General features: G+C 38.0%; 1 protein-coding gene across 23 annotated transcripts in view; it reads right to left on the reverse strand.

The window, feature by feature from the left end:
- ptprk (protein tyrosine phosphatase receptor type K) overlaps positions 1–21,640 on the reverse strand; it is a 105,542-nt gene extending 83,902 nt beyond the window's left edge. For 20 of the 23 annotated variants that reach the window (XM_041975353.1, XM_041975352.1, XM_041975355.1 and 17 more), the window contains exons 1-2: positions 21,370–21,640; positions 14,502–14,525 (exon numbers count right to left, since the gene is read on the reverse strand). In XM_041975353.1, the coding sequence (XP_041831287.1) occupies positions 14,502–14,525; positions 21,370–21,451 (106 nt within the window). In that variant the 5' untranslated portion in view covers positions 21,452–21,640. The remainder of the gene's footprint in view (positions 1–14,501; positions 14,526–21,369) is intronic. The other 3 variants (XM_041975354.1, XM_041975346.1, XM_041975337.1) reach the window with 1 other exon arrangement.
- Positions 21,641–21,846: the final 206 nt, after the last annotated feature.

Below are 21,846 nucleotides of genomic sequence, written 5' to 3' on the forward strand. Positions count from 1 at the left end.
ACTAAAGAACAAACAAATAAATAAAAAAGAAATAAGAATAATAATTAAAAAAATATTTCTATAATGGCATGCCCTCAAGTATTTAACAGAAATGTCAAATTAAAATGTGCCTCGGTAAGGCTCCGTTGTGGTCCGCTAGCAAAAACTTCGTAAAGTTCTGCTCACCTTGAATTCTTTGTATAGATCCGGGTGCCTGTCTTTAAGGTGCTTTGCTAGATTGGACGTGTTTCCTCCTTTCGTATTGAATCCCTTTCCACATCTTCGGCAAATTGGGTTTTGGGGATTTATTATGTCCCCTTTGTCGTTTGGCCTGAAGCCAAAGTACTTCCATATGTGGCTCCTGGTTCCCTTTTTTTCAACGAGCTGAGGCGGAGCAGCCGCTCCCGCTGCACTCGATGTAGCCATCTCCACCCAACTGTTTAGCTAGCAGCGGGCGGATGTAAACATCTCTTACGTCCGTTTCCTTCGGTACCATCGGTACTACCGGTACCATGAAAATACAAGTACCGACAGTACGACAGCAGTGCTGGTATCGACTTGGTACCGAAGTACCGAGTACCGTGACAACCCTACTATGAAGCCAACCCATAATTGGGCAAGTATTCAGTTTACTATCATAGAAAAGGAAGAATCTGATACTGGAAAGATGCCCCAATGAATTAGAAAATAATATGATAGCAGTTAATATAAACTCAAAACATATAGATGAAAGCTTACAACTGGACTTCATTGTACCACGCAGAGTTCTACTTAATGTCAGGTCCAACTAGAAACTATCTTTATTAAGAGTGGACACTACAAAGCTCTCAAAGGAAATTGTGTGTTTTGACCCCAATCAACCTTTACCTCTCAGCACAGGCCGAAAACACATTCACAAATATGCAGGGGCACACCCTCTTTCACGCTCACATACATATAAGCACAAACACACTCCACTTAAAATCCTTAGCACTCCATTTACCACTCCATTCCTCGTGTAGTAAACTGGCTCTTTGTGTGTGTGTCTTTTTCTTTCCCTCTTTCTGTGTGCTAAGTTTAAAGGTTAAATGATGGCCATTAAGATTCATCTCTATGCTCACTAACAGCAAACCAACACACACACAGACATGCACAGAAACATAAATAATCAGATGAGGGTGATGCTCTTGTCAGAGTGCAGCAATTGTCTCTCCTCTTCTGTTTGTCTCTTGCCTGTCATTTAGGCCAATTGAAATCACTGAATGCATAATGAGTGTAATAATTATAGTACTAAAGCAGCACTACAATTTGTTCACTTTGTTGCTTCTTCTTATTGGCTTTTTCTATTCTGAAAATTGATTTTTGTACAAGGGCATGTTTTGTAACTCCTGCGTAAATCACCATAAATCAGTGTTTTGTATGGCTGATCATCTCTCTGTGTATCAGTTGTGACACACTGTCGACACATTTTACAGTATTCACTCTGTTTGCCCTCCTGCTGAATGAAGGACAAGAAGGATGAGGTGGAGAGGGTTACAGACAGAAGGGGACAAAAAGAAGGAAGAATAAAGCCATAATTGAAGTCATTTCATCCTCACACCTACAGATTAGAAATCACCGGCAATTTTCAAGTTTCACAATGTTTTGCAATTTGCCTTTCAGTTAATCCTTTCCACACTGGAAAATTCACAGACTTACTGAAAAAGACACATTTTCTTTCATCTGAACGACAACCACACACACACACAAAAGATAAACACACTCCAGGACAACTCAGTAGACCCTGTGTCAGTCCCAGCATGCCTCTCTGCTTTGAGGCAGGGGAATTCTGTCATCACCGCGGTTACTGTCAGGGCGCATCATCAGTGGTTGCGGCAACTAATTAAGACCTGCTTGTCAGGCCTGTGGTCAGTGTGGACGTGTGGAAATATATATGAACAGACAAACGCACCTGAGTAATTAACTACCTGTCTTAGACACATTAAAAACATACCCAAATACCTTCTAGCCAGTGCTACTGTATCTGCCAGAAGGGATTAGACAAGCAGTGTTTTTCTCACCACGACTCACAATTATTGGCCACAAACACACATAAACTTAAAACTTTATATTGCCTCATCCTTGGATTTCACTGATTTTAATATGGAGTTTTCACTATAATCATATTTCCAGTTAAGTCTTCACAGCTGTGCAAAAACAAGTCCTTCTTTGACATGATAGTTCAACACAATGATTAACAGTAAGGACTAGTAATGTAGGACAGAAATTCGCATCCTTTAGGTCAGTGAAAGGGTAATGTACATTATAATGTCCATTTATAAGAATAAGTCCTGCACTGAGGCGTTAGTTCCAGGCACTGATCGGGATCGTCCCCAAAATCTAATCACTTGTACCTTATTCTATTTTAGAGATATGCTGAAAATTTAATAAAAAATCTTTTCAAAACGTTCTGAGTTACTTTGCCATCAGACAGTCAGACAGACAAACAAACACTTCAGAAAACATAACCTACACCATAACGGACTTAACAAGAGTAGATGATTCTTTCAGTCCCAGAGACTTTGCTTTAAGAACCAAAGAAAGTTTAGTGTTAAAAGACTTTACCTAAAGAGGTCATTATTGGACACTGTTGCAAAAACTGGCTGTCATTAAACTGCAGTTTTGAAATAGCGACCTTCAATACTGAGTCCTACTAGCACTAAACATGTTGATTCAATTTAAAATGTATTTGTTGTTTTATAATATACAGTTAAGATAAATGCAGTTATGCAGTATCTTAACTGTTTAAACAGCAAATAACTGGGTTTGTTCTTTGGGATTTTTAGAATTTTTTTTCTCCTTTTATCCAAAATGCTACTTTTCTGCTCTGAAAGACTGAAAGATTGCCTGAAAACTAAAAATACACAGACATACTGCAGTTCAGGAAAAGTTGCACAATTTTCTTAGAAAAAAAAAGGCCTGAACTCCTTTTTCTACTCATTTCACAATGGGTTGTTCATAAATAGTTATGTCAGAACAACAACATTAAAATCGTGTTTCAGCCAGTTATTCACTTCCCAACACACACTAATACCAGTGAGTGTCTGCATCCAATTTCACCACATTAAGCAGTGATGCAGGTTCAGTGACTGAAAATTGCATTTGTGTGTGTTTGTACAGGCAGTAATGAGGTGTGACTAGTGTATGTCAGTGAATGTTGACTGATCAGTATAATGAGCAGCGGAATATAGGACAAAATATAAGATAGACACAAAGAGAAGAATGAGTTATATAAAGAAAATGAGGTGCAGGGTGCATTATTTATTATTTTTTCATAATGACTGATTACACATATAAAGGCAGTCTGTGTCTCTGCATATTTATTTTTGTTACTGCTGGACATGTGGCAAGAGATCATATTTGAAAGCAATTTATAGGAAGTCAGGTTTCTGAGTTGTCAGCCTCAAATCAGGTTTAAGTCCTAATTCCTAATATTTTCTATCCTTTTCTGGATTCAAATGCAATCTAAAAATTGTTTTCACTTGTCATAACAAGTACAGCATTTTATGATGATATACTCTGTTGATATGTGCAGGGGAAATTTGGATAATCTAGCAGTTTAAATGAATAATTATGATAAAAATTTTAAAAATAATATTTTTAAAAGGCCATTAGCTTATTTGATAAAAAAAATTACAACATAAACCTTGAAGATTTTTATTGTAATTAAGATTCCACAATCTTATACACAGAATCTTAAGACAGTAATAGCTGACAGCAATATTAAACAGCTATAAACCAGCTGGTCATTACAAAGAGCCAAGAAGTATTGCATTAACTCTCAGTGAAGAGATGTTCTGTATATTGGTTTTAAAGAGGCATTACAAAGTGAACTGGCTGCATGAAATAAAATGACTGAACTGTCCAAAACATTTTCCAGGTTAAATCAAAACAACTTCAGCCAAGGAATGTGAAACAGAAACAGGCTCCTGAAAGACAAACAAGCTGATTTCAGAGCAAAAAAAAAAAAAAAAAAAACAGGATTCCTGCCACTTAGCAATGTAAACATCCAAAGTCCAGTTCTCAAGTTTCTGCTTCCATCTGTGAGAAAATGGGTTTAAAACTTCTTCATAGTCACTATGTGTTAGTCAAACAGTAACTTAACATTAGCAGCAAGTAAAAATGCAAGAGAGAGCATTCTGGTTTCTTTTCCTCTGTGGAGTAGTGAGAAAGTTAAAGCTTTAAACCCAAAGAGGTCACAGAGTTGAAACAAAGGATAAAAAAGCCAGAACAAGAACAGACAAAGAAAATCCAGGACCTGCTTCTTATCATACCAGCATAACTTTCACTGCCTCCCTCTTCTCCCTCCTTTGTTATCAGCAGATTCAGTAGAGGTTAGAAATGAAACTCTGCAGCTGCAAGTGTTTGTTATGTCAGTCTGCTCAGTTCTTGCATAGTTCCTTATCATACTTCAAACAGCTCTTGCTCCGTCTCCCACACAATTTTTTCTACCCACTTCTCTCCTGTATCATTTACTCCCATTTTACTCTCCCCCCTTTATAAACGATTATAGTCCAAGTCTGCAGCTATCAGGTCATGGGCTGTAACATATATCTAAATAGCTTCTTTCCATGGTTATAACTTCTAATGTCAACCTCCTTTTTTCTGTTCCCCTTTTAAAATTTCTGATTTGTTCTGTTAAGCATAGCAGACCAAGCACTGATCAGCAATTGTTCCAGATTATTGAAAGGAATAGACCAAACAATAGTGACAGCAGTGCTGAATACATTTATACATCAGTATATGTCCTTTCACATCTTAAAAACATTAATATGGTGAAAAATAACTATTTTACAAAGCCATGAAAACAACCTAACAGCAATAGAGTCCTAGCTGACAACTGAAAGCTCATCATGGAATCCAATATCCATTAGACTTTCAGGTAATCTGATTCATGGTGGTTAGAGATGAACTTGAAATAAATTAATTCAAAATCTGCTACACTCAAATTGCACACCAACACATGCTACAGCTAGGCAATTTTTCAGATCTACAAATCAAAAAACCATTCTAGATATCAAAATAGAAATTTTTCACAACATTAAGTGTGTTGAGCAGCATGATTATATTGTAATAACATACCAAGTTGATATTGCTGTAGCCAAAGAAAAATTATTTACACTTAAAAGTTTATAAAACACAACACATCACAACAAAAGTAAAAACTCAAGCAACTGCTAAAGCCCACCCAGTGTTTAGTGTCATTTAATGAGAGTTTGGCTCTCTTACTTTCTCTATGTAGGTGGAGGCTCTCAACTGTTCTAGGATATGTTGGATGCAAGCATTGATGAATTTACTCTAAGAAAACAAGCAATGTGATTAGCATGACTCGTGTTCTTGGGAATCCCAGGAGAAGTACTGCATGATACACTCAACGTGTTGGCGTGAACTCAACCCACAAATATTCAACACAGACCAAAATATTTATTCAAATAGCCAAAGTTAAGGGTTGTACATCTGTAATGACTTATTCCAAGTCTCCATCAAAGCTGTGTGACATTTAAACATTTTAAAATATATCAAAATTAAGAAAAATGTAAAAAAAAAAAAAATTGTATTGCGTTCATAATTACCTGCATGATTCACTAGAATTTAAAGTAAACTTGTGTGTAATTAATCATTTATAGCTGCACAAGAGGAATTTGTAATACAAAACAGCCAGAATTTAAAGAGTTCACATAACATGATCTTTAAGCTACTAAAGTCAGTAAAGGCTCTAATTCAATTTACAAAGTCACGACAGAAGAATATCACCCAAATCTTCTGCTTGTGACAGCTGTGAAAAAATATTACACTCTGGCTTATTATCAGTAACAGCCTCTAAGAGCAAATTATTTTATAATAAGCCTACATAGAATAATATCCAAGCAATGACATGGCTTATTAAGCCTACAGTGGTGACATTCAATATCAACTGCTCAATAAGATAATTGTTTATGGTGATATTATGTTTAGTTCATTATTTATTAAATTTATTCCTTATTCAGTAGTGAGTTGCAGTTGCTCTCCTTCTCATCTTTCTGCCTCTGTCCCATGTCTGCTCCCTCAATTTAAGTCCCTTTTCCCCTCTTTCAGTTTCTCTGCTCTCTTTGGACCACTAACCTTGATTCAGTGTTCTGCTCAACTCCGCCTCAGGCTGGGACCTACACACACACTAAACACATACCCATGTAAGGACAGGCAGATTTTACAAGCAAATGCACAACAGCATACACTGAATGGAAAATATACACTTGTACTCCGCAACGGTAAAGTAGAAGTGGTTAGCGTGGGGCCATTATGAGGGGAAAGAGCGGCTAACCAAAGCCACATGTGGCTGACTTGCTCACTCGCTCTGTCCAAAGGTATGAGTCTTTGGAGTGGACATGTGTGTGTGTGAGTGTAGGGGGAGGTGTGTTAGAGTGCAAATCTTAGAAGGAAAAGCAGAGTGAGCTTGTGGCTAGAGTGCAACATTAATTCATCCAGGGAAGAGTTGTGTTGAGCAGACATGCATGAGCCACCCCACCGTGACTAAGGTTTGTCCTGATGACCACTGCAGCAGTGCAACAAGTCATGACAAGAGCAGAGCTGCGGTTACAGCAATGGTCTACTAATGTTTTGGAAATGTTAGTCAATGTGCCTTGAATCACAATGTTATGGACAAATTATTACACGACAAAAGCGAGCTCATTTATTTTTGTTAATTTCAGTTCAGCCCAACAGACACAATAAAGAATCCTATTGTATTTTCATATCAGCCTCTCATTCAGTGAATACTGCCTTGTTCTTGACAACAGTATATGAAGCTGTGTTATGTTTACAAGTTCTGTGAATGATTAATTTTGAAACAGTGCATGGGAACCATGCTGCAGTTTGTCAGTGTTTTTATTGCAGTGAACATACTAATGTCAAATAACATGACAAAAAAAGTACCTATTCTTGAAAAGATTGCATCATTTAGCATATTTACATAACACTAGAAAAGACAGACGTAATACACACTAACAAGAACTGTGCTTTTAAAATGCATGTAACTATATTCCTGCATTTGGACACTCGGCTAGACTAAAATGGGCCATACACACTCCAAACTTTAACTTTTTGTAAAAACAGTAAAGTGCAAACATACGTTGATATAGCTGAATGTCCAATAAAACTATTCTCATTTCTGTATTATTCTGTTTGTTTTGCCAGACTTAACACATCAGAAATTGTGACTGAAACGCACCCATTACGACCAAAACCAACTTGCAGTCATGTAAAGAATTTCGAGACTCACTCTCGCCTCTAGTAAAATCCTAATTTTGTAGCCACAGGGTCAACTGAAAAACTCATTAGGTAAGTAAGTAAAAGACTATATCTACCTAGTGAATTTGGTTATACTTAAATACGATGATCTCCCACAAAAGAAGTTTAAAGCAACAGAATGTCTTGACCATTTTTCCACAGTTCAGTGTCACAGCATTGTGCATACTTCGGTTAATAACGCAATTACCCTTCCATGCATATTTATTGTGTCAAGGATGGTAGTCCAATTAAATGGCTACCTTCACTCAACAGTACATTTAACTAAGCTGACAGTGTCGTGTCCAAAACTACTAAAAGCTGATCAACTCTATAAGCTGCTGAGGAAGCAACAAAATATAATTACATTTTGTTCTTGACAGTCATATTAAGTTGAATAAATAAAATTGGATAAAAGTAAAGGTAAGTGTGTATAAATAAGGAAACTTCCAGTTTAAATATAATAGCATTAACCTGAGTTTTGCATGTGGAGATATCTGACACACATTTCAAATGAATACACTTTGAAAAGATTTTTCTAGCCACTATAAAAGCGGAGTATTTTAACATTGTTACCTGAACTGCAAAAACAAGAAACGTGGCTACAGGAGAGGAGAGTAGAGTGACCAACTAAAGATTTCTAAATCTATTTAAATTAGCCCAAAAAAATGTAATTCATTATTGTAAATGTTTATGTCTGAGTGAGACCAAAAACAAAACAAGTAGACTTGCATATTATGTATTTTTGCCTTTAATTTGGTAGCTAGATGAACTGACCTTTAATATTTCCACTGAACAATGCATGCAATTATCTGTCAGGGACAAGCTACTCATAATACAAGATCAAAATTCTCTAAATTAACCACAAAAATTGGGGATTTCAAAATCTTAAATGATAGATAAACGACGGACAGATGCAACTTTAGATTTTTGTGACTCTAAATATATAAATTTGAATAATAATTTTCATGAACTTAAACTGTTACAGGGGTTCTTCATCTAAACAAGTCAATTCAGCCTTATTTGTAGCTCAACACGCAGAGCCAGCTGCAGTTCTGTTTCAAACCTGTACTTAACTTCATGTAGCTTGCTTTGTAGTGAGAGACTAACCCTACAAGACAGAGCGACACTGTGTGTTAAGGTAGTATTGTGTGCATGTGTGTGCGAGTCTGTGTCCCTGAGCCTGAGCGTAAGAGACAGTTTATGTCACGGAGAGGTAGCGCTGTATCTGCTAACCATTACTCCAACAAGACAGCTCACTTGGCTCACACACTTGCACAACGGACACACACACACAAGTTTCAAACAAAAATTGTTTATCTTTGGCCCAACACAGACGTAGTGACAGTTAACCTGGCCACTTAATACAATGAGACAGCTTCTTCTACAAAGGCTTATATTTAAAGGTGAGCATGCCTGTGCAGAGTGGAGAAAAAACACTAACAAAAACATTCCAGAAAGTAAAAAAAAAAAAAAAAAAACAGAAAGATGGTGAGACAGAGGAAAAGGAGGACAGACACAGGGACCTTGAAGTGATAGGGAAGGGGTGAGGTAGAGACAGAGGTGGGAATGTTCTGTGCCAGCAATGCACCATAGAGAAGAATGTGTTCTTAAGTTTTTGAGCTATCTTATAAAACTTGCATTGTTGCCCTTGGCAGTTACATTAACTGATACCAGCTGGAAATGGTACATCACAATTTCATCCTTAATATGTGACAATGTTTCTCAAACAAATTTACTTTCACTTCTTTTCTTAAAGCTTGTATTGATTCAACATTTAACTCTTACATCTTCAGTTTCCACCTTAAGGAAATCCATGCACTTTATCCCTGTAATATAACACTATTCAGTCTGGATTTGGAAATCCCACCGTTGCTCTTATTCAGGGGGGGAGATAAGGAAACCAGAGAAGAGAGGCGGAGGGGGAATTTGAGGTAAGTGAACGGGGGTAGGAGGAGTATGCCAGGGGATAGGGGAGGGGAGATGAGGAGTACATGAGAAAGGGGGAGGGTTTGATAAACGTTGTGTTACTCTGTTTAGGTTAGTGGGCCATAAATTCCAAAGGAGCAAAAGAGGAGGACTGGAAAAGGGGGGAGGGGTGAGGTAAACTCAACGGTTAAAAAAAGGAAGGAGTCTTACTTGGATATATTTTTAAGAGGCAGGTGGGAGGGGAAAGGAGAGAAAAGGACGCTAGAGGAGTTTCACCTAATTAGCTGATTTTGCTCGACCCCACCAGACAGAGTGGAGTCTGCTTACATTACATTCAGCAGATGCTTTTATCCAAAGTGACTTACAAGTGAAGAACACTTGGGGAATATTGTGGGGTTCCCTGTCTCCCCCTAGAATACTTCCAACATGTAGACTTGGAAGCTGGGAAGTCAAACAAGAAACCTTCCGACCAAAAGATGACCACTTTCCCTCCTGAGTTATTGAAGCTTTACTGTGGCTGTACATAAATTATTCAAATGCACATCGCATGGGAGTATGTGTCAGTTCGTATGTGGTTATCATCACCTTACAAAAAGAAAAAATGTTCCACAACAAGAATATCAGGGCTTTCTGCCAATGAAAACCTTGCATGTCCTATTTTGGCATCTTTCTCTGTTCACATGTTCTGCAGCTGAGTGTCTGCTGGGAATTTCACTGCACTAGCTTCTCTCTTTTATCATGTCTAAGGCTACAGAGTTTGGGTCACTCAAACAACTTTGCATTTCTCTTATCTGAGCAACCAAATTCACTGTCTAAAGGAGTTACGGTCACAGTGGGTGTTCAGCCCAACCGTGGTAAAACTATTGTTCAGTTTCATGAATGCATAGATATAAATCTTGAAGCTTTGATTTTTGGAGAAATGCGGCTGAGAATCAATAGGTCCTCAGCTATGGCTGCAAGTGGTGCAATCTGACTTATTTGTAAGCCACCATCACTATGCTGTTTAAAAATCATTTGTGGCTCCTTTGTAATCTGTAAACAAGCATACATTTTTGTTTTATTCTTTATGATTTCAGTTTAGTGATAAGTTTATGTTTTTAAAGGTTAAAGTCTACCTTCATGCCTGATCACACAATAGTTTTTGGTTACAAAAGAAGCCCCCAGTCTTTGTAATGGCCATGAAAAGTTCCTCACAAGAGTGACTCTGATGTAAGCGCAAGGACAGAAAATCTACTCCTTTTGAGAGTGTGTCCACATCAACCTGTAGTTGTTGCAGGCAAAATAAATTTCCATTTATTTTTAAAGGGTTTTCTTGGATAAAAAACAAAACCCACTAAATTAGTTAAGTAGCCTAATCAGTGAAGTGATTTTGTTTAATTTTTTTAAGCCTGTCCTAGTTGGAGGAAGGTGTTCTTTGGGGGATGAGAAATGTTGGGTTTGCATAAGACACAGCATTTAGATAGTCAGAAAGTTCCATTTTAATCTTATCTGACCAGACAACCTTCTTCCAAATGTTTGGGGAGTCTCCCACGCTTTTATTGGTGCACGTTTCTGAAAGCAATGTTTTTTTTTATTCTGGCAACTCTTTCATAGAGCCCAGCTCTGTGGAGTGTCCTGCGGAATATCTGCACTATCCAGTCTCTGCTGTGGAGCTTTCCACTTTTCCAACTTTGGTCAGTTGCCCATCTGATTAATGCCTACTTTTCCCAGTCTGACTTTTGTGGACAGCCCTCTCTAGCCAGGTTTGCAATGGTGACCAAGAAAAAAGTTTGTTTTAGTCTAGTTATTTCATATTTAATGTGAAACCATGGGAGCAGAGATCATCAGAATCAGATGTACTTTATTAATCACAGACTGGGAAATTTCGGCATAACTACAGCACAAAAAAAATGGTGGGAAAAAAAAGAGTAAACTTAAACTGTAAGATGCAGAAATACTATATACTGGACACACTTAACAGATATCCAGGTGAAAAATAGTTAAGATAAGAGATGTAAAGTAATATATATAAATATATATATATATATATATATATATTTATATATATATAGAGAGAGAGAGAGACAGACAGACAGACAGACAGACAGACAGACAGACAGATAGATAGATAGATAGATAGATAGATAGACAGCCATTATATCAATTATTTAAATCATCTAACTGATAGCATGACTGATTGTGGGCTGCACGTGGGTGTGGTGAGTTAACACTCTCACCTCACTGTTAGAAGGTTCCTGGCCTTTCTGTGGATTTTATATCTTCTTGCATGTTTGATCACTACTGATTGATAATTCCAAATTGACCCCCAGAGTGAGTATGAGTGTGCATGTGTGTGTGATTGCCATTTTGATCTCTGTGTTGGCCCTGTGACAGACTACAACCCATCCTGGGTGTGCTGCGCTTTTCGTCTGATGGCAGTAGGGATGGGCTCATCTCTCACTCATTTCACACCTGCAACAAATATAGACTCAGCGGTTAATCTAGCAAGCATGTCTCTGGACTAGATGTGCCACAGAAGATCATAAAAACCTTCTTTGGCTCCTGTGGCATCCACCACCTAGCATACTACTACTGAAATCCTAACATCAGACACCATCGCAGACATCAAGACTCAAGATGGACCAGCCAGGAAAACTGACAGAGACAGACAGCAGCTCAACATTTACATGTCTGTCTCTAGACTCCCACACACAGTCTGTCTGTTAGAGTGAGTGACTGTAGGTGCGTATACGCAAACACTGTCAGGCTGACCATGTGTCTGCAGTCATCTGCAGTGAGGAGGGACACACACAAGCTGGCAGGAAGACAGACAAACTAAACGACAGATTAGGGTGGCAGACAGACAAATTTGAGAAAAAGGACACTGTGTAACATCATTTGGAGGAAAAAGATAGCATGGGAATATCTGCCATCAGATTTAAATCTCAGCTCACACACACACAGGGACTGGCAGTGTGGTGATGTGAAGATGCATGATTTGGGATGGAGATGATAATCTTAATGGAGTGGTCATCTATCTGTAAGCCCCTGATTCACACAAACACAAGAGGGTTTATATATTGAAAGCTTTCTACTACTTCTGATCTGAAATCAGCTTAAACCGAACAGGAGAATTATTGAAAAGGAAAGTAAGAACAGTAGAAAACAGTGTCCTTTCTAATACACTGATATGAGGTGGCATTATGGCTGAAAGTGACTGAAGCACAGTGAACTGTGGGAATTTATCAGCAATCAGGAGTGAGTACTATTACTGCTTTGGGATTGCTTATGGCTACTTTTGTTTGTGTGATATTGTGCATTGTGCACTGGACATTTTTGACAGATGTCTTCATAACTGCACTAATGGAAAACACTTCAGCCAGTGTCCATAGCTGCACAGGCACACAAAAACAAGAGACACAAGCCTATTCAGCTGACCTAAGGGCTCACATATTCACATAGCACACACACTTAGGTTGTCACCTTTGTTCAAAATTAAAACAATGCCTAAAGCAAAGTTCACAAAAAAGAGAAACTAAATTAAAAGAAAAAAAAGATTATAAATGGTTTATCTCCCTATGAAAAACTTTCAGATAGACTATGAAAGAAAATATACAAACACACAAACAATGTTTAAACTCAGAGGCTGAGAAAATTTAAAAGCCTCAAGGATTTAAAGCCTTTACCCAGACATCACAACCATCACAGTCCCCTTTGTTTCACTGTTTCATCAAACATTTGCTAAACAGAGTAATGGCAGGAACTGGTCACAGTGACAACAGGAAAACCTCAAATTTACTGGAAGGTTTTCTTCCTAAAGGCTGATACTACTCAACTTTCCCTAAATGCAACTTTTAGAAAAGTGTGTTCTTAAATGGTACTAATACTTCAGATGATCTGAAATGTACTTGTTGATTATTAATTAATTAACAAATTTGGCTTTTATAGAAACTTCATTAAAGGACAAAGGTAAACAGTTGAGGCAGTGTAGGGGCAAAAGTGAGCATATACCCAATATCCCTGATGCCACAGCCTTGCTTTTTTTTCCCAAAATCTTAACATAAACAAAATATTAACCCCCTTTATTGTCCAATGTTTGTTGTTTAATCTGGTAGCTCTGTCCAGCCTGGGTTCTCTGGAAAGCACCCTAAGAGACTGAGCTGAGTGAAATCTACTGAAATTATGAGATACAGAACCGGACAAAAATCTTTTCTCAGAACATGTCCTGCCTAACATGAACTGTCAGTATTTCTGCCCTGCTGGGCTTTTATTAGGTCTTTATCATTCATTCAACAGCTTGCATTTGCATTTTGCAGTATAGCTTTCCAAAATGGCAATTTTCTTCAGGTTTAACCAAAAAAGTAACCTTTTGTAAAATGAACTGAGGGCATTATTTAGTTGAAAAAAAAAAAAAAAAAAAGATAAAAAAAAAGGAAAACCATCCATATTCATACTTGCAGAATACCAGACGTAACAGTTTCACAGCAATCACTCCGTCTGTTTCTGCTGTGTGAAGAGAGGTGGGCTTTATGAACTTGTCACTTTCACCACAAAAAACAAACTCCTTTTGCGTGGGTGTGAACGAGAAAAAACAAATAGAGAAGAGAAGAGAAGAGAAGAGAAGAGAAGAGAAGAGAAGAGAAGAGAAGAGAAGAGAAGAGAAGGTGTGTTCAGCTACTGAAGGAACAAAGTTCTTCTGAGCTCCGTTATTGCTGAGCGAGCTCAACTAAACAAACAGCACCTGGAAACTTCAAACCTCCCGACAGCTGTCTGACTACACAGACAGACAAAAACAGGAAAGGAGACACAGCCAAATGGCAAATAGATTGACTGACAACCAGGTTGGCAAATTCACAAAAGAAGCAACAGCAAACCAGAAAAAGAGCACTTCAAATATTCAAGTCTGACACTATAAATTATCTTCAGGAAGAGAAATCACTTCACAGCCAGAAGGTTTATGAGCACTGAAACTATTTTGACATTGAATTAAACAGAGTAACAAACAGTCTGCAGATTCACGTAACCTCTAAATTTCATTACAAGCTGTATTTATCTAAACAATATCTATTATTCCCAAAAACAAAGCTCTACTGATGTGTTAGGGTAAGTTTCCAAGTTTCAAAACAATTGATGAATAGTTAGTTTCAAAGGGATGGTTAGTAAAAGCACAACACATTAAAAGATGAAATGGAAATGGATGACGATCACTACAACGGGTGTCTTCAAGATGTAAAAAGAACTCGGAGCTTGGGTGAAGATTATGGAATAATTATGCCAGTGCTAAAAATGATGAAACATTAAGCTCAGCTCTAGGCTGGCCAACTGTAACTCACCCTTTTCAGAGCGCCCCATGTGAGCTGGATCCAGAAGAAGCAAAGTAGAGACATAACAGCACAGAATTAGATTGGAAAGCATGCAAAGGTTCACAAATGCAAGAGATGTCTATTTAAAAAATATCTATCAATGATCCACAAAAGACTGTACCATTTAGATTAGAGCTCCCATTGTTATTATCAGAACAGATTATTGCAGTGACTTAACTTTCATGCAAATCCATTAACTTTTTTATGTCTCCTTTTTTCACATAATGTTTTAAAAAGTAGGAAAAAAACTGTTTTAAAAGGATCGCCATAAAATTAAACATGCAGCCAAAGTACAATTTCACATAAAAACAGTTGCATTCAGGCTGTGATGACAAAAGCAGACATGACAAGCACAAGTTCCCAAACACAAACTTTAGCCTTTATCCAGCACATGTCTGACCTCAATCACTACCCTTTGCTTCAACTAACCCTCATGGTAACCATAAAAATAATTTCTTTTCCAAGCCTGTCTTTACCTGTCACCACTTCTCCCAACCTCTTGCTTCCTGATATACACACACACGCCAGCCACATCTTCACTGTATATATCATTATTACCACAAACTAAACTACACAATTTGTAGTGTGGCTGCTCACGTCTGTCTATGTGAATGTAAGCCAAAAGAAATTGTGTGTCTGCATGCATTGCAAAGTAATTAATCAGCTGTGATTGTTGATTGCTTAATTTGTCATAAAACAGCTATGGTGTGTGCGTGTATATGAGTGTGTATGTATGTGAGGCCACCTTGCACCAATAGCTGTGACCACAGTCAAACAAGGCACAGCATAGATTGATGACACCAGACAAGTATCATCATTTATCATGGATGAAACATCTCGGGGACTCAAGAGTTTGTTGTGAAAGCTCTGCCTCTCTTCATTTCCTAATTTTATCACTTTCTTAGTTTGCTTCATTTGACTGAATGATGGCTTTCACCCATCATACAGCAGTATCTAAAGTTTAACCCTGAACATAAGGTATACAGTATTTCTACTGACTGAACATACCACTCATAGTGTGACAATGTTAGTTAACCAGCAGAGAAAAAGCTGTTAAAAATAGAAATTACAAGATCCAAACACACAAAAAGCTATCGAGAACATTTCTTTATTCAGATTAATTTTGCAGTATCAGCTCCTGCATCCTTTACACTTAAGAAATGGATCCTATGGGCAAAACACTGATTCCTAGACAACATCACTTGGTATGGTGTGGACCAGAGAAGGCAAATATATTCATAAAAAATCTTCCACAGTCTCTTTTTGAGATGCAGTGATTCAATTATGGTGCAAGGCATGCAAACATCTTCAATACATTCATATTCTGAACTCATATAGCATTAAATTACACCATTATTAGAGAAGGAAAGGTAAAGCATTCAAGAAATTATTGGCACTAAGGCCTAATATTGACTTCATACAATATAGTAGGTAAAATCTTCAAATAAATTCTTGAAACTTGTGAAACTTGTACAAGGAAACAAACAGTGCCAAGTATGGAACCTTGTTAAAATGCTAACATGACCTGAAATCTAAATGACAGATTTTGTTGACTATTATTTATTGCCAAATAATACTTAAATTAACATTTTTAAATGTATACAGTAGAGTGGTAAAAACTCAGAAATGGATGATGTCACTCAAACCAGATTTTTACCAAGAAACTTGGTTTTGGGGTTTGTATAAAACCATCATTTGTCACTACTTTTTATCATTTTTATTTCACTTTACTCGGTTAGGTTTAGGCATAAAAAGTACAGTGTTGTGCAAAAGTCTTGAGCCACCCATCATTTCTTTAAATTCTGCCTCCAAACAGCTAGACTGATGTAAGCCCATTACATACTCTGCAAGAACATGGAACTTTGTTCTTTTTCCCACGGTGTCAAGAAAAAAATGACATCTTTTGTACATGTAATCCTGGTTTGGGAGTTCTTGCAGCTTATACTTGACACTTTAGCCGAGCAGAACTTTTTTCTAGTGTGGCATTCGAGAACAGTTATTGATTGGAGATTTTAAGTGGGCGTGGCAAATGTGGACAAATATTAGGCAATAAGTTGTCATTACTGTTTTTCTGATGATGCAAAAGATTCAACAAGGTTGAACAAATATGTTTACTGAACAGTTGAATAAAGTGAAGAAAGTACATAAATTTATACAACACGTTTCATATAAAGACACAGATGCAAGCAAAACACTGCCACCCCACAAAGTTTCTCATTAAGTATGAAATAACCCGAGCAACTCTGAACATAAAGACACAGACCCCCAGTAAGTATCCACAATAGCAGGGAAAGCAGTATACAGGTTAGCAGAAAAGGACAAACTCTCACAAGCACAGACACACAGCGGCAGCAAATGCTCCAAGATATTTGCTGATACATTCATACATTGTGTCACCCACTGATGATCCATAAGATTTTACTAGGGACCTGGGTGGAAAATCTCCATAGCCAACCTGAACCAAAAGATACAAACATTTTCGTTCTCCCAGGCCACTGTCCGAGAACAATTAAGGACTCCAGTGAGAGTGTGAAAGGACATCACTTTTGGATACAGTTCATATGTTGTAGATTTTTTTTTTCTTCCAACCTGCCCTTTCTTTTCCTTTGTCCATCTTCAGAAAGCTTGAAGAACTATTGCCCAAAACCATTTTAAAAGACAGCAAAAAATGATGGATCCTTGGAAGCAAAATATAAAGAAATTAGGGGTAGCCTAAAACTTTTGCACAGCACTATACTTTGCTAGGTTTAGGAAAAATTATGTTTTTATATTAAATAGATCCTTTTGCAACCTTAACCATATGTTGGAACATCAATATTCTTGCCCTCTAATCCATTTTATTAAGGTGAGACATTTGGGTTATTGTGATAATGCCACTTCATGGCAAACAATTAAAAATTCCCTACCCCATAAACATCAACCTGTATGCCATGAAAATGCACACTGGATGGAGACCTGAATCCCAACCTGTCAATCATGTTACGTTCTCAGTTCCCTCACTCTGACAAGAAGGAAGGTTTTATCGCCGCTGTGTGTCGCTAATCCATTTTTCAACACAAATCCTCAAATTCATTCATTCTCCAACACACATGCACCACAGTCTAATGAGGGATTAGCTAATGAATTCTCTCAATAGATTAATTACATTTTGCAGACTTCATCCCCAAACAGCTGAAGAAATGAGCCAGGACTTTCAAAGAGATGGATTTTTGAATCTATAACTAAATTGAAATCCGTAGAAACAGATTGGCTCTAGGCAACAGGACGTTTGATTTGAAGAGAAGACATAAAAATGGATCTGAAGGATTGCAGACCGAGGCATTGCTTTTTAACGAGAAAATAAATAAAATGGCCTTTGATTTGGCGCCATTTTACATGGCATGAGTCGAATGAGAAGGCATTTTCACATGAATCTAAATGAGAGGCAAACATTTCAGATGCTCGTCTTTGTACCGCTGTTCTCCGGAGGGCTTAAAAGCTTCGTCCTGTTTCCTTCTCTTTAAGTGACAGCAAAGCACATGAGCTGACACACACATTTGCACCACACACACAGGACATGACAGACACACACACACACACACTCCCTCCTGCCGTTTTCACAGTCTCATGAGTGGAGGAGAAGCCCACGGCCAAAAAACCAATGGTTTCTTGTTTTTTTCCCCAACCCTCTCTCCTCTTTCTCACTATCACTCCACTTTTTCCATTAACACACCCAATTTTATTTCATCTTCCAAATGGAGCGCAAAAGTAATTATAATTAAACTAACTTGGTTCTAATGTTCAAAATACTAAAATAATTTAGAATTATAATTAAACCAGCTCTGATGTTGTGTTCAGTGGGAGCAGCAGCCCTATAATTCGTCTGGAGACACTGATAGAAAACAATTATTTCACTTCATTAAGATTAAAGACGCCTGGAATCTGTGTCACAACTTGATCAGAGAGGACACAGATTTAGAAAGTTGTCAAATTAACATAAACTCTGTTACTGACTTTGTAAAAAGTGCAAGATATCCGCCTGTTTGCATTTATTACATTGACTTTGTAAGTGATTAGTCAACATGAAAATGAGCAAAACAGCATGATAATAGGAGGAAAGAGATAGATGTAGATTCGTGTAGATGCTTTAAATTATAGTTTGACTTTCTAATTGAGAAAATAAACAGATAAGAATGCGAATGCGACTCATTTTGGGAGAAGAAATCTTAGAACAGACTCCAAATTATATTTTAAATGTATGATGGATCATTTTAAAGGCTTGCTACTGATATTTCTTGGCTTTGCATAAACTAAGCGCAGTAGGTACAGATGCAGCTCCTTCATTACTGACTTTTGATCTAATAATTACCACTTTTTCTCCGTGCCAGCTCTTATTGGCAGCATAAACGTTATGCCTGCTAAGGCTATCATTCCCTCTGGTAAGCATTATATTGAATATCATACAAATTACTGTAGTTCTGAGTTATATCTAACATTGCTGTGCATAAAATCTGCACAATTTGCATGAGTGTAAGTGAAAACAAATGTCCTGTTAAACTCTGATTCTAGAAGATTTTAGGCATTTACAAAAAACTGCACCTGAATGTAGATATTGTTCTAAAAAGTTTAACTATATTTGATTTAACATTATTTAAGCCATTTCTTTGTCTTTAGAGTTACATATATTTTTATGTTTTAGCAATACAACCAACTGCAAGTAATCTTTATTAACCCTTCTCTACACTAATGATATTCCACATCTCCTGCTCAGCAAAACAGCAACCAGTCACTATAGTATTTACTTGCAAATTAACAGCACTCCCATTCCCAAAGAGGCCTCAAAGAAATTCCACACATTTGTTACCCAGAGGACCAAATGGCCTCAAGGGAGGGGAAGTGGGGGATAGTTACAGGCTATAGGGTGGGGAAGGGTGGTAATAAAAGGTTCACAGATGAAGTTGGAATTAATGTGGAATTTCATTGCAAACCATTAATGTGAATACTGGAGCAGAAAATAATGTTTTTGTACAATGACTGGTCACTTCCAGCTCTTAACTAGAGCGTGATGTGTCCCCTACCCCAACCTAACACTGTCTCTGTGTGATTTTGGAGGTCAGTTCAAATTGTTATGAGTCTGTCTATCTATATGAGTTTGCAGGATAACGACTCTTGAATGAGGAAATCTATATTACAAACAATGGCCAAACAGAGAGACGCACTCAGGTATGGAGCGGTGGCTCTCAACGGACCACCAGAGCTGCGTGGAGTTCACAAGTTCCGAGGCTTGCTCCATCGACGCAACGAGCTACTGAGGAATATGCGTGCGTGCAAAGGACTTTCTCAAAGGCTTCTTCATTTAAACGGTGTTGTTCCAGCTTTGTCCTGCCTGAGAGCATTCAGTGTGTCTCCGAAGAAGACGGGAGGGAGGGACGGGGTGCTCACTTTGCGATTCGAGTTAGGAAGCGCGAGGTTCCGTGCATTCCGCGAAACAAAATTAAGTTTAATATGGCATTTCTTTTTTCACGCAGTGAACAGGGTTTTTCACGTTGTAACTGCTTGGACTTTAGTTTAGAATCATCCACCTTGCAGATTGTACATGAAATCTTTTGTTTCCACTTTTTTTTGTTTGTTTCAGAGAACGAAACCAGCGTCTCTCGCAAAATAAAAGCTGCGAATCCTTCTCATAGCCTATCGCTTCTGAACAAGTTCAATCGGACATACCAGAACCAATCGCCCTTTTGTCAACAAGCGATCGGCACACAGACTGTATCCACAAGCATTAGGTTTCATTCAACGGAGCGCAAATAAACGTGGGGCACAGGGGGGTCATTTGGTTTGCAAAACCAACTTAAAGCTCACAGCTTAATCGCCCACCGTCTCGTAGGCACCTACAACAGATCTGCTTCTTTCCTTAAAAAGTAAAAATACTTTTGAACAAGACAGAGACAATAAAGAAATAGTCTAAGGAATCGGCTAAGTTTCCTGTAAAGTGCGTGCTCAAAAAAGAAGCTCTTTGATAGCACAACGACTTATCACTGCATCCAAATGAAACATAAAGTGCAAGGTTGGTGTAATACATATAATTGTATGGTGTCGTTATCACCTCACATGCATTATCAGTTATTAAACAGTAGGTTCCGTGCACGGAGTAACTTTTCAACCATTCACGCGCAGCCTGCTATCCTGCACGGCTGAGCGGCGACCTTGATCCACCGCACAGTCATACCTGCTCTATGCTCACCTTTAAATGCATTTAAATAACCGGTAACCACATGCAACAACTGTAGATGTGGACGATTTCATGAATATTTCTGGTTCACAATTGCAAGTTAGTGCAGATTTCTTGTGTTTTTGTCCTCAGATCAAGCTTAAATTAGTAAAGAAACTCAGTTCTGAAGTCAAGCGAAACGATGTAGAGACAATGAAAAGAAATGTTTCTACTTAGTTTGGAGCTTTAAACCGCTCTTAGTCCAAACACTGACTCAGTGTTACTGACCAGGGAGAGCTCAACCCATTTGGCAAACAGACTGAATTCAAACAAGTGCGGACTGTCTCACGTAGGCTGTAACAACGTAACGAAGCGAACGCGTAACATTTTAACTATGATAAATAATAATAATTATTATCTTCAGCCCCACGAAAAGTGCCAGTCTCGAATCCGCAGACATCGAAACTCACAGCAGCCGGAATAAAACAGGCACGTCGGCACATTTCCCAAGCGGGGGTTAACTTTGTTTAACACCTTCGCACACCTGACAGAGATTTGTTCTCTTACACTGTTTGAGAAAAAGCGGATATATCTGCTAAACTTTTTTGCCATGAAATAAAAAGCACTCTCAATTGTCTCTTTTGGTCTTACCTGTCGGTAATTGGCCGGAGACGTTGCCAACTGTCGAACAGAGAAACAGGAGTCCCAGGAATACAGAGAAAAGTGTATCCATGGCCGAGTGAGTCTGTTTCCCCTCGAAAAAGTTTTTAATTTTCTTTTTCGTCCGAGTTTTCCTCCGTCTTCAAGTCTTCTTAGTCTTTCTCGTTAGTCGGTTACCATTCCTCCAGCTGTTGTGTATTCAGGCGCCCCATTCTCTGCTTTCTCTGGTTTCTTGCTTTTCGCTTCCTACGGGCGCTTGCGGACACTACACTTTGTTTCACGCGGAGTGAGGGAGCGCGAGGCAGTGAGAGAGGCGTAGTGGGAGAGTGAATGCAGCAGAGCAAGTCTATGACGTCACGGGAGTTGATTAATAAAACTAAAAATATGGAGAGAAACTGATTTGTTGTGTTATTTTAACTAACTCCGCTGTATACATCACGTTTACAAATAATTAATTTGACTTTTTGT

Source organism: Melanotaenia boesemani, chromosome 22 (assembly GCF_017639745.1).
Source record: "Melanotaenia boesemani isolate fMelBoe1 chromosome 22, fMelBoe1.pri, whole genome shotgun sequence".
Classification (NCBI taxonomy): Eukaryota; Metazoa; Chordata; class Actinopteri; order Atheriniformes; family Melanotaeniidae; genus Melanotaenia; species Melanotaenia boesemani.